This window comes from Nipponia nippon, unplaced genomic scaffold (assembly GCF_047370975.1).
Source record: "Nipponia nippon isolate SJK-2023a ecotype South Korea unplaced genomic scaffold, ASM4737097v1 scaffold_1, whole genome shotgun sequence".
Classification (NCBI taxonomy): Eukaryota; Metazoa; Chordata; class Aves; order Pelecaniformes; family Threskiornithidae; genus Nipponia; species Nipponia nippon.
This window is the reverse complement of record NW_028262290.1, coordinates 116879117-116892375: the sequence shown is the minus strand read 5'-3', so window position 1 is coordinate 116892375 and position 13259 is coordinate 116879117. Positions and strand designations below refer to the sequence as shown.

Below are 13259 nucleotides of genomic sequence, written 5' to 3'. Positions count from 1 at the left end.
GTTTTATTAAAAGAAAGTGGATACAGTTACCGACAGCAAAATAAATGTACCAGAAAATTCAAAACTGGTATAATTTACTTGGTTTATAACATTAGACCTGACAAACTGTAGGACTGGTTAGTTTATTTTAATTTTATTGTTAATTTGTCTTCCTTTCATTAATTTCATTGCATTTCACTTAATTAGCCAAAGACAAGAATCTGAAAACACTACAGAGCTTAGTCAGATGTCATCTGTTGGAGACAGCAGATGTGTGAACAAATTGCTGTAGGTCAGCCAGTGCCAAAGAATGTGAGGTAATCAGGTCTTTTTAATTAATGACAGAGTGCTCAGCTAGATCGGAAATTTTGCATTTGCTTTGGTTTCTAAACACACATAGAAAATTACTGTGGATTAGCTGACATACAGTAAATTGCTTGTTTTAACCCTCTGATTCAACATGAGCTAAGTAACTGATTATAAAGTTAGGGTTTAGTGTTTTTACTCCAAAGAAGAGTTAAGAAAAGTAACAGTTGTAATACAAAAAAAAAGGAGTATATATCCAAGAGCCAGACTAGTGCCTAGCTTAAAATGAAAATAGGTATTTATGGCTGAAAAATAAGACTTTTTGAAAAATGAAAAGTTACATTTTGCAGCTAACATTGAAGACACCATTCAGCCTACTCATTCTTCTGTATTACTCGTCCATATGTCATATGTAACTGACGCAGAAGTTTACTGGTGTTTCATGTTGGCGAGGTCAGAAAGGGGGGGAAAAGAATGTTGAGAAGTTATAACTGAAGACAGAATTTAAGGCTAGATTTCATTTCCTGTTACATTATCTAATTTAAGTGGCAAACTAAAACCTAACCTATTATTTTGTCCAGAGAAAAACAACATGAATTAGAAAAGCATGCAAATACCACTGACCCAAAACACTGAAAAAAATACCTTCATTTTTGTCTGGCGATGATGAACCTAAGGCACAGAACAACAACTCAGTATGTAGCTTTTCAAAAAATTAACTTTGACTGTAGCCATTGGTCAATGAATATATGCTTAAGTATTTGGCCTCTTTATCAGGTTGTAACTGACAAACAGAAAATACATACGCTGAGACTGTGACACCACTTTGGTTCTACTCCGTCCTCTGGAATCTGTTTTAGAATTTCCAATACCAACAGAAGGCGTTGAAAGCTTTGTTCGTACACGACCTAGAAAAGAAAAATGGCATTAAATGAGTTTTTCACAGTAATGTAGAAAGCAAAGCATCAGTAGCATTTACTAATATTTTCTTAAGTTTCTGTAGATAAAAAGAAGCGTAACGTAACTCAACTGGTGAAAATTCACTTGGGATAATTAGTAGGAATTTGAACACCTTGAAGGACTTAATAGTTGAGGAATCAAAATACTTCTCGTCTGATGCTACATGTTTCAGTAAACAATTTACACATTATCATTTAAACACACTGAACTAGCTAGCTAGTTCTTGCTTCCTACATAAATAGGTTGATTATATTAAAAAAGGGAAGTTATAAAATATAATAGGTAATGCATATGCTAATGCTGCTGTATCAGGTACAGTCTTCTCATGATTACTTGTGGTTATAATTCTACTTTTGCTGTCATAAAACTACAAAAATGACGTTGACTATTTTTTGAATACGGTTCTGAGGCTTCCTAACTTCACTCCTCTTTTTAGAAATCTAAATACTAGCTTTCCTATTACTGAAGATTCTACTGTTTTCCTGGTCACAGTCACGTAGACTCCTACAGGATTTCCCAAGCCTTTTACAGCGTTTTTCAAAGACTAAGTACACTTAAGTACTTCTCAGTGACAACATGATGTAAGGAAACACTACTCTCCTCAACAGATAGAAGAACTGAGGAAGGGACAGATTAAACTGAGTATCTACAACTAAAAACAATAGATTCACTTCTCTCTAGAATGCCAAACCATCTTGGTTTTGGGTATAAACCTTTCGGCATTATTAGCCATATTCCTCATAACATCCAGAGTATACAATAAAATTACAAAAGAAAGGAAGACCCCAGTTGGATGAATTATAGATAACTGAAAGATTATTCATAAAAGAAAATAGTAGAGTTGTGTACTACGTTTCCTAAGCCAACCTCTCAAACAACAGAAAAATGAAACAAAACCCGAAAGCCATGCTAACCATAATTCTTAGAAGTTGCAAGAACAAAACCCAAAAAGCTTGTACAGGGTGGATCTAGCTCAACAAGTAATCCACTTTTAAAAACAGCGTAATTAAAATATTTTCTAGACATGTCGAGTCAATATTTGACCCAGAAGAATTAGGTACGCAGACTGTTATTTAGTTCTAGCCCCTTTAGGCTTTCCACAGCAGAATTTGGAGACCAACCAAGTTAATATTATTCATCCAAGTAGAGGGAATAGCCATAGATGAGAGTCTATAAGAAGAGAATCAGGATAAAGGAGGTTATTCACTAAACTATTAGAAAACAATATGCTAGCAAGAACGGTTAGATTAACTAGTCCAAACTCTACTAGTTATCCCCGTGCAATGGCAATGTTTTCCCACTGAGTGCTGTGAGACTGCAAGGCATGTAACTGCGTTCAGAATTTGGCCCAAAAACTTAGGAATACAGAGTGCCACTATTTCGATACTATGTTAAATTATCACTTGGAACCTGGTTCAATTTTATAAAAGTAAAAAAACAGTTTGTGAGGCAAATGAACTCTTAACTCACTTGGAGTCTCTACATCCATTCACTAATGACAGGTTTAAATGTTAATAGCGTATTGAAAATGAATTCCCAAGTCTCAGAGAGATGAGTAATAGTAGCACCTGCTTCCCAGAGCATGAACACATTTGATGAAATATTCTGTGACAAGATTCGCTTTAAAAAACAAATGCAAAATTATAAAGCTTCTAGATTTTCACACTAAAAATGTTAAGCGATGACACTTCTACTGCAGATGAGTACTTGAGAATTAAAATAAAAGCAAAAGAATTTAAAAAATACTACATGGCAACCAAGTATTAGATGCATAAGCTATCTGGAGTTATGAACCTCCACAAAGCCCCAGAAAGACCACATTCTACTTTTAAAGCTTAATTTGTATCAATGAAAATGTGAAGCTGAAAATATTAGCTATTCTAACAAAATATTTTCTTACCATCTTCAGAAGCTGTTCCTAAACAGAAAAAATAATAAAATACATGATATTCCAAACAATACTGTGTCTCTCCAATTCCTTTTTGAGATTAATCTTATGAGTCTTGACAAATTTTATCAAGTCAAGAGGTCTAAAGCTTTTGTGTTGCAACTCCATTATTGAACTGAAGCAAAATTATCAAGAAACATCCATACTATACTGTTAGTGATTTACGAGAACACAATATAAAGCACTGACTTCCAAACTTGTTACAAAACCACAAAAAAAAAAAAATGGAAAAAATATAAACCTCTGAGATCAGTCAACAACATGTACAGATCAAAACAGACATTAAAAATATTTTAGTGCAAGCTCTTCTGAAAATATAAAACATACTATTATAAATTATCTCAGAGAAAAACACAAGGACAGCGTTTCCCACACTGGACAGTGATAATCTGATAGGAACTGCCAGCAAGGAGGACTTCTCTGAATTTAATCCATGATTACTCTGAATATCTACATGCACAAGATCAAGTTTTGCTCAGAGAAGTGGAAGTAATGTGAGCTTGCTGAAACCAGATCACACTTGAACAAGTATGCCAAGCTTAACAAGGCTTGATTTTGACAAGATGAGAGTTAGACAAATCTTTTTAGTGACATCAGTACCTAGGAATTGATGGGAAGCTATCTAAACAGCAGTCCTTCCTCTCTCTAAGTTCCTTTGAAACAAATCTGATTATGGAATAAAATATATATTAGTAGTGATAAAAATGTTAAATGCCTCCAAAAAATCAAAGGATATTTCCATTTTGTTTTCACTCTCTCCCATTTCTGCCTTGTAAGAGAACTACAATGATTAAAATGTTTGTTAGTGCCTTTGGCTAGCCTGAACTTAACTTTCTTGGCAAACCTAGCTATGGCTTTCTCATATTATCTTCAAGACACTATTTTTAAAAACTCCCTCTTAAAAATTAATTCAGTGTATATTTCAATTTCAATGCTTCTTCACGAAAATAAGTTCCAGTAGTATTTATGTAGGAGTGCCTCAAAGTTTTCCAGATCAAATTTGCCAGTCTGTATAAAAAAACCGAAACCCTAAACTATCCCCCCAAATCCAATATTCTTCTAGAGTTGCATCTGGGAGGGCAGGTTCTATGCAACCCCTAAGCCAGGCTAACACCTAGCTGCTCCTAAAAGGGGTGGTTCTGCTTTTCCTTATTCTCCACCCTTGTGCTACCACCTGGTTTGGATGGCTAAAGGCTCACCGTCAGCTCCAAAAGCTAAATAGCAGAATACTATTCACTTTTGTTTTATGAAATCAGTTTTCTGGAGTTTGTTCATCTACAGTGATTGATAATGGAGTATTACAAGGCACTAGTGAAAGAAGTGGTAAAAACATGTGGCCAAGATCAGGGGGAAAAGGGAAAATGATTAGTTCCTCCTGGTGGCGGTTAGATCAGAGCAGCTATGTCATACAACTACAGCTGGACAGCTATGCTGTGTTCATTCTGTCTCGCACAGCATCCCTACGGATATCCTCTAGAAAAAAACCCTGTTATTCTGATCAGTTGTGTAGAACTTCCCCTACTATTTTTAAACAGATGTGTGGGACACTTAGTTGTGACTACTGGTCTGAACAAAAGAAAAAGCCTGTACATATGGCCCTAAGAACCTTTATTGCTGGTGACAATGTGCAAAAGCTCAAGATGAAGTGTTTAACACAGATAGTTATAAATAAATCCTATTATATGCAACATAAGGAAATCTGATATGGACATAAGCAAGACAGACACTACTACCCTGTACAAACCCCCCCTTATTTTATTAAAGTAGGCTTGCCATCTGCAATATTGAAAAATAGCTCAAATTCTTCTAAAAAGTCTCTCTCATGAAACTGATTATCTGTGCTTTAAAATTATTCAGGATTCTGGGTTTGAGAGATCTACCTTCTTATTGTTTTCATTTCTAGAAAAACATGCAATAAATTACAACTAGAATTATCAGGCACCACACGGGGACTCTGTCATGTTATTATATGGGAAGCATTACTTACACACACTCAAAACAGACAACTCCTATAAGAAGCCTGATTCTCAGCTGCTTTGCCGTTAGGAGAAAAATATATGACAGCTCTCTCCATGTCTTTAATACAGTGAATTAAGAAAAAGTAAGCCCTAAAACTTAGTTGGAATACTTGGCAAGCTATTTTACCAGGTGGGTCGTCTTAATAAACTATTCTTTAATAGAATTACATTGTATTACAGGATTTACAAGCACTTAAATTTATGTAGCTAGACTAGATTTTGATACAGTACTTTTGCAAGAGAAGATTTTAGTGTTTGGGTTTTTTTAAATCCTTAATAATGTGGTCAAGCATCTTCTGCTCTCCCATTGCTGTTCTGCCAAGAAGTCAAAAAATTTGACTTTATAGTTAAAACTATGAAACATGATGGAACTAGAACTGGTTAAGAAAAGCATATGTTGATTACAGAATTGCTCTGTAATTAATAGAGCTTTTTTAAAAAAACAGGAGTAACATCCAATTTCTGATCAAGTTTCTGTTGCTGATAGAGACCAATCATCAAAAACATTGACAAATACAGCAATAACACAACACATATATTAAGACCTCAAGATTATATAGGGGTTAATGAAAATAGCATAGTATTTTGTTAATGAACAGACAAATATATTAAACATCAATAATTTTACATAAAAGACACTTTATTAAATATTTAATAGAATTAGAGGACAGACTAAACAATTTCTTACCATCCATCTTGTCAGAAGTATCCTCTTTGTTGAAAAAGCAGGCAAAGAAACATGGAAAACTTAGTGTGTTAGAATAAAGGTGTTCACAGCAGAGTCATAAAACATTAATTAAGGAAAATACATTAATATTAAATACAGCAGACATTTATCTAATTCATGCATGTATAAGCTACCTTAAGTAAAGCTGGTTTCTCTCAGTTCAAGGTATAAAATTACAGAAGAGGGTGCAAGTACCCTGCACAGAGATGTTGCATCTGTCCGTATTACCCAGATTTGAGCAAACCCTTACAGTAAAATATTTATAAACTGCTTCATGCTTAGCGTCAACAGTTATTGAAGCATCAGTACATATTTATATCATTACTGAACCACAATATTTCTATTTCCTATGAAATTTGCTACTGAGCATGAAGCCCCACCTGGGGTAAGGGACAGGAGGGAAAAAAGATATCACAATAAAGACAGAGAACAAATGGGAGAAAGTTCCACTCTGGTTTAAAAGCATTAAAGATTTACCAGTTCAGCTGGAAGGTAGTACATACATATTCTGACAGCAACAACCAAAATATTTAGAGTGAGACATATATAATTACAGCTCAAGTCTCCTCAAAAAGGACATTAATACTTAAGGATGTTAAAGATAGTGAACATTTAGAACAACTGGCAGAGAATGTCCTCATGCTTCTAGGACAGTTTAAAAAAAAACCCAAACATAAATAAGCAGGAGTTCTTCTATTAAAAAGGGAAGAGACAGGTGGAGACAATTAGAGATTACTATGCTCATGAACTTGTGATCCTCTGAGGCTCTAAATTCTGCAGCAGTTTAAGCAAAAAGTATGTGTTTCTCTTTAAGTAAGGGTGAAAATGAAGATAAATTTAAGCTCCAGAGGAGAAAATGTTATTTATTTTGGTATTGACTGCAACACCTGAGAAGATGTGGAAAGCATTATGGAAATACAGTAACATTTTCTAGGCATTTTAGTACCATGGTCAGCATTATCTTGACAATTCTGTCATTTAAGTTGCCGTATTTGGATTTAGTATAAACAGCCCCCTTAAAACGAACAGAGGGGAGAAGTTTACAAATTAGCCCATTTTCTGAAATATAGCACTTGCTTGGATTTACATTCCATTCATTTTAAGGTTATCTTTTGAAAACTAACAGCAAACAATATTTTGAGGTGGACTGCATGGTTAATCCATAGCCACACACACAACAGTCACGCTCTCTACATAGGTACGAAGGGACAGGTATGTAATTTACATTACTTTACCACTATTAAAAAAACTGTTAGGAGAATGAGTCAAGATCAATCAAGCAGTACTGCTTCTGTGTGACTGTAAACAAAACTTGGTCTCCTTGACTATCACTGCCCTTACACCATCTGTAATAGGATTTGACTTTACTATACATTACCAGTATCACATTATTTTGCCATTTCAAACTACCGTTGTATTCTTCTCCGCAAGTGACTGCATATTCTAGCAAGGCAAAGCTTTCCAGCTACTCAAATCCTTCAAAATAACATGACCTGGACTTACTGCCTATTTATTCCTCTCCTCCAGCCCTACTCACCAAATCTATAAACTACAAAAAGAATAAGCTATTTCTTTATTTCTGTTATTTTCCTGCATAAAACCACCACTATTTACTTCCCTGAAAACCTCTGTGCCCTTCTCAACCCTTGCTTACAAAATTCTGGGCCTGAATCACATAACTCTTAAAATGTTCTGAAAGCAAACCAATACTCCAAGAGTTAATTTTCTGTGAAACTCCAACTCACTTTCTTCTGTGAAAGACCAAAGTAGTCCCTTCATTTCAGCAGCATGAAGAAGATAGACTAACGGAGAGAGATTTCTCTCTTCCTTTTCCGTTTGACTTTTTTTTCTTTCTACCACCATGCTCTATGTCACTTTTACTTCTCACAACAGCTGAACTCCAGCTTTGTCCGAGATTCAGAATATGCCCTGTTGCACACCAAAATAGACCAGGCAATACTCTGATCTTGAAGAATAACCATCCCACCTATTTCAGGCTTTTAGGCATTAAGTTAGGAGGAACTGAGAATTCCTCAAGCGATAACCACAAGCATATCTCGTCCACCAAGCAAACTGAGCTGCCTAACTTCGGTGTCCCCCTGCTACCCAGCAGGTTTTTCCGATTCCCGCCCTGTGGGCACTAGAGGGAGCCCACACCCAAAATTACTATTTCAAGTAGCAAGTATTCCTTTTAGTCAGCATTGCTCACACTCATAAACTTAATCCTAAAATCAATGGTGTTCAAACCATTTCAAGTAGGCTCTCATAACAAAAGAATCAACTCATTTTAAATAGTTTTTAACTTAAATTTTAATTTAAAACAGCACAACCGAAAACTTTGAAAACCATAGCCAAAGCGTATCCTAACACCTCCCCAAACGCAAGGTAAATCAGAAGACCTATATAGTTTCTCTGCCTCTCTTGTGATCATCTTTGGCAATACTGACCTTAGGACATGCCTCCTTGGTGATCTAGCTGGCACGTATGCTGAGAAGAAAAAACTAACCATTTTGTGAACGCTGAACCTTACTTTTCCCATTGCTACACCTGCAGAATGGATAACTTAAAAAGAACAAAACCATGCCCACTTAGTGAAGGTTCTAGCATCTACCACCACCACCACTATCAAATACTTTTCTGCACTCTTATAGTTTGTAGCACTTTGTGTCTAACAGCAAGTACTCCTATCAGTGAAGACTGTCACCTAGATAAAAACATACACATAGTTCCATCGACATGCTTAGGAAGAAATCTATTAAATCAATGTTGTACTATTGTGTAAAACACTTCTGTATTACATGAAGAAGCCACCACTTACTGCCAGGATGTCTCTTTAGCATTGTTGTAAAATAGTCAGCTAAAGAACTGAGAAAAACAGAAAAATCAAGAGTCCTAGCACTCTTTTCCCTATTACTTCTAGAAACAAAAAAAGCCATGATCACGACTTGCTGTTAAGTGAAAGTACCATTCCTTCCAATACTTAATATTAATTCCAGATTAACACATTTAAAGAGAATAGTATGGATACATTCTTTGCATCGGCATTCCTCCAGCACAAGAAAAATAAAACATCTAGCAAAGTTGGTAACTTACTTCAGAACACCTGCTGTTTTGCAATCCTCCGATACTACTAAAAATGACGACAATTTTTCAAAGATATGAGTATTTTCCCTGTAACTTTTTATCAAAAACTCCAAAAAATATTTCACAGTATTGTAAAGATGTTTCCCTTACCTAGTGAAGCGTAAGATCCTGGAGGCAGACCAGCTGCTGACAAGCGCCCGGCTCCAGCTGTCTGTCCAGCAGCATGGCGGGCCTTTGCGCCTGCGGCAGCATTAACATCTATGTCGCTGCGAGACCTTTGCAGAGTTCCTGGGCCTGGAACACTCTTGCTGCTGCCTGAAACTAGAAAAAAAATTAAAAAATTAGGAAATTAGTTGGTAATGAATAAAATTAATTATACTTGAAAGGTGAAAATTTCCTACTACTGCAGCATACCTGCAAAAAGTACAGAAAACTATGTAAAATAGCGTAAGTCTAGTAAATACTAGACAAAGTATTGTTGAGGTTAAGAAGCAAACTAGACCTGGTGTTGCCATGAAATTCAGATAACAAACAGTTTATTTTACAGTAGTATTTATCTTCATTCAGCATGAAATTTTACAATTATTTCATACAAACTATGTGCTCCCACCCTAGTACAAATTACATTATTCTGAACATTTATGTGATTTATTACAGTACTGAATGCTTCACAAACATAAGGACATTCACAGCATCCCTTGTGATACTGAGGGAAGATAATATTCCCACACTTCAGCTAAGATAAAGCTGCATGCAAGCTGAATGCATACCTTGATTTGCTTTAGGGTCTAACCTCCTGTGAAGTATTTTTATACTCACCTCCTATTATTTACTGAATATTAACTATTCGCTTCAGTTAATTTTAACCATTGGTTTATGTCTTCAAAACTTGACTACCCCGTAACAGTTTCAGTATCCAGGAAACAAGCACTCTCAATTACTGGCCATTTGTAAAAAGGAGTTCAGTGATTCACTTTGCAAGAGTGAAAACATTATGTGAAACACATTATGTGAGAAGAGAATGAAGATATTAAATTCTGAAAACTCAAGACAAAATTAAACTCTTTGAATTACAAATCTGTGGGTTTGTTTTTTTCTTTTTTTTATAAAGAACAGCAGCTACATGGGAATAGATGAAAGGTCCTAGTCCTTCATTTCCAATTGCCATAAGCCTAGTAATCATGAATAGACCATAGAATAATGTTTTGCTTCTTTGAGAGTGACTGTTTCATGACAAAACTCCAAGACAGATGACCAACTAATAGTACCAATACATAGCAAATTATGTCTTATGCTTGCAACAACTGAACATACATAAAATGTGAAGCAAGTATGAGGCAATCTTAGCTCCAGGTGCAGTTTGTAGTGACACATACCATTATTCAACTTGGAAACAGGGTAAATGCTTAAGACAGTAAGATTTTAAGCTGCATTTAACACCTTTAAGTCAAAGAACATACAGAACAATTATTGTGCACTGCACTATATAGCAACCACCTTACCTCTGCCTGCAAGGCTTGCTGGGCTGGCTGCAGACCATTTAGAAGACAGAGGCCGACTGAAAAAAAAAAAGTCAATAAGCCCAATAAGTAAGTCTCATGTATCAGATCCAAAAGGCAACAGTAACAGAGAGGAGAAAAAAAAAAAATTTGTTCTTTTTTCCCCTTCAACTTTCTCAGCATGTTTTATAAACACATTATATACAGAATGATAAGGAAAACACAATCATCTTATCTTTTGGATTTTATAAAACTACATCTTCATCACAAAGCATTAATCCCTAGGTTACCAACGGGCACACTTTGCTAACACAAAGTTTAGGCATTCCAGACTTGGTCACAGAAACATTTAAGGTGGTCAGTACAAGGTTTTAAGCACAGGGCTGATCACCTAAATCAGCCGTCAAACAAAAATAGTGGGGGCTACACAAAAAGCTTGATTTATGAAAGAAAGTATGTGAAGTGGTGTCTGCAGTAACAAGGAAAACAGGTGTACAATTCATAAGCCTCCCCCCGTCCTGTATCTCCCAAGAATCAAGTTACAAATTAGAAAGGAAAATACTGGAACTTCCAAGCAGCTAGACTGAATTTCCCCTGTTTGAATGTAGAGGCTCCCACAATTTATAAAAGGAGAAAATTTCCATGTGTTTTCCTCTATGTTTTCTCTCCATTTCCCTCTACTCTTACTGCAAAAATGAGTAGCTGCTGAAGCAAAATCTTTCTGTCTACTCAAGTTTAACTGTGAGCCCTTCCTTCTGCCTGGTTCAGAAGGGTAAAAGGCAGTCAGAGGGGACCAGGGAAAAGCAAAAGACTAGTAAAGAAAGCATGATACTTTATTCATTGATTAACATCTAGCCATCTAAATATTTAGCTGATTGGGAAGGTTTGTATTTGCTGAAATAGTTGACTATTTCATCAGTAGTCAAATTACAACCTGAGCCTACAGTCTCAGCTTTAGTAAAAATAATCCCTCTCTAATTTTAAACCAAAAAGCAGAGAGAAAAGAGATGCATAATATTGTGTATTTATCTGAGTTACTAGCTCAGGTGCTCAATAACAACATAGAGGGCAGCACTGTTACCTAAATCCTCACAGAAGATCATGTATTTGCAGCTTATTATGAGTAACACCTGCTTTTCTGACAGTACTAACCAGTGCTTTGGAGGTATTTTGCTGCAACTAAGTTGGGGAGGCCCAGGCAGAGCTTCCGGGTGCGTCCTGACCTTACAAGTTGCCCCAAACAGAAGGCCCAGACAACTGTTACAATCTCAGCACTTGCACAATCTATCACGACTGACGTTTCATTTAAGCAGTTTCATATAGGTAGGCACAAGCCAACACATTTCTCTCATTCCACCATCCTCTTTAAAACTATTTTGGATCAATGATCTGTAAGAGCTGTAAGTTCAGAGGGTCAAAAATCATGGAGGATCAGACTTCTAGGAAAACCATACCCATGTTTCCTAAGTTAGTCTATGCAGGGAGAACTCAGCATCTATACTGGGAGCCAGAAACATAATTTCGGGTAACACAGGGAAAACAACATACGTCTAAATGCAAATTAGTGAAAAATCAATTAAAAATTAATTAATTTCCAATATAATGATCTCTTCTGTTCATCTCTTATTTTACTCCTCCCTTTCTGTACTATTGTACTCACATATCTTGCAATAGAGGAAGTAATATTTACTACTTGAGGATTTAAGAGTATTTTAAGATTCTAATCTGGTTTTTAACATTTTATTACTAGTTACTCATTAACAGCACTTTGATTTTCAGACAGGGAATATAGATTAATTAATATGTAAGAGTAATTAAGCTTTGAACAAACATTTGTTTGTGGAAAATGAAGTATTAGCAATAGCCTACATTACAGACAATTATTTTTAAAATATTTTTTGTAATTACAAGTATCATAGGAAAGGTAAGATTTGACAAAGAAGAGGGAAAGCCTCTGGTATTTAAGGTAGCAGCCAAAAAAAGAGGAAAAAAAATAACTTCCAATATGCTGGAAGCAGTCTTTGCTTTCAAGTCAAAAGTGAGCAGACAAGTTCTCTGGCTTTGGAAATTAAGCATCTGAATTGAAATCTTAACAGGTTCAAATACTTTGAGGAAGCTTTCTAGAATTTAAAGGAAAAAATCACCATATACTACTACTACTACTATTTTACATTTCCACTAAAAAGCCAGTAGATTTCTTTTGCTATTGGCACGTAAGCAAACTTTAATCTATCCAGCTCAAGACTGTCTACACATTTTAATACACCACTGACTGCAGCACAGACCCACCCTCTAGTAATTAGCATAGCTGCAAAATACTACTAATACATATTCAATACTGTAAGACAAGGAAAAAAACCCAACAATCTCTGATCTGAATGAATCTCACTGTCAGTGTCTCTTTCTCATGCTTCTTGGTGAAAAGGGATAAGAAAGGAGTAACATCATTATTTCTTTCCTAGATTTATTCATTGTACCATAATGCTGGACATTAAGATGTGAACCCTGAAGATATTTTGGTGTAAGAGGCTGGTAAGGAAAAAATGTATGAATAAGAACAGCCTGCTAACATCCAGTTAATGACTCTCCTTATTTTTCACCTTGCTGGGGTAATACCGTCATATGACAAAACACAATAAAAGATTTTTTTATTAAAAAAAATTAAGTGACAAAATACAATTGCAGCTTTTTTGTACACCACAGAAGTCTGGCTCATTTGCTTTTGAGAAACAGATTTT

The 13259-nt window shown here is 35.6% G+C and overlaps 1 protein-coding gene across 43 annotated transcripts in view; it reads right to left on the bottom strand.

The window, feature by feature from the left end:
- The window catches only part of CLASP2 (cytoplasmic linker associated protein 2), a 155474-nt gene that overhangs the window by 47480 nt on the left and 94735 nt on the right, over positions 1-13259 (bottom strand). For 16 of the 43 annotated variants that reach the window (XM_087768310.1, XM_087768331.1, XM_087768312.1 and 13 more), the window contains 6 exons: positions 10525-10580; positions 9173-9343; positions 5900-5923; positions 3146-3163; positions 1092-1193; positions 931-957 (listed from right to left, as the gene is read on the bottom strand). In XM_087768310.1, the coding sequence (XP_087624436.1) occupies positions 931-957; positions 1092-1193; positions 3146-3163; positions 5900-5923; positions 9173-9343; positions 10525-10580 (398 nt within the window). The remainder of the gene's footprint in view (positions 1-930; positions 958-1091; positions 1194-3145; positions 3164-5899; positions 5924-9172; positions 9344-10524; positions 10581-13259) is intronic. The other 27 variants (XM_087768342.1, XM_087768401.1, XM_087768369.1 and 24 more) reach the window with 7 other exon arrangements.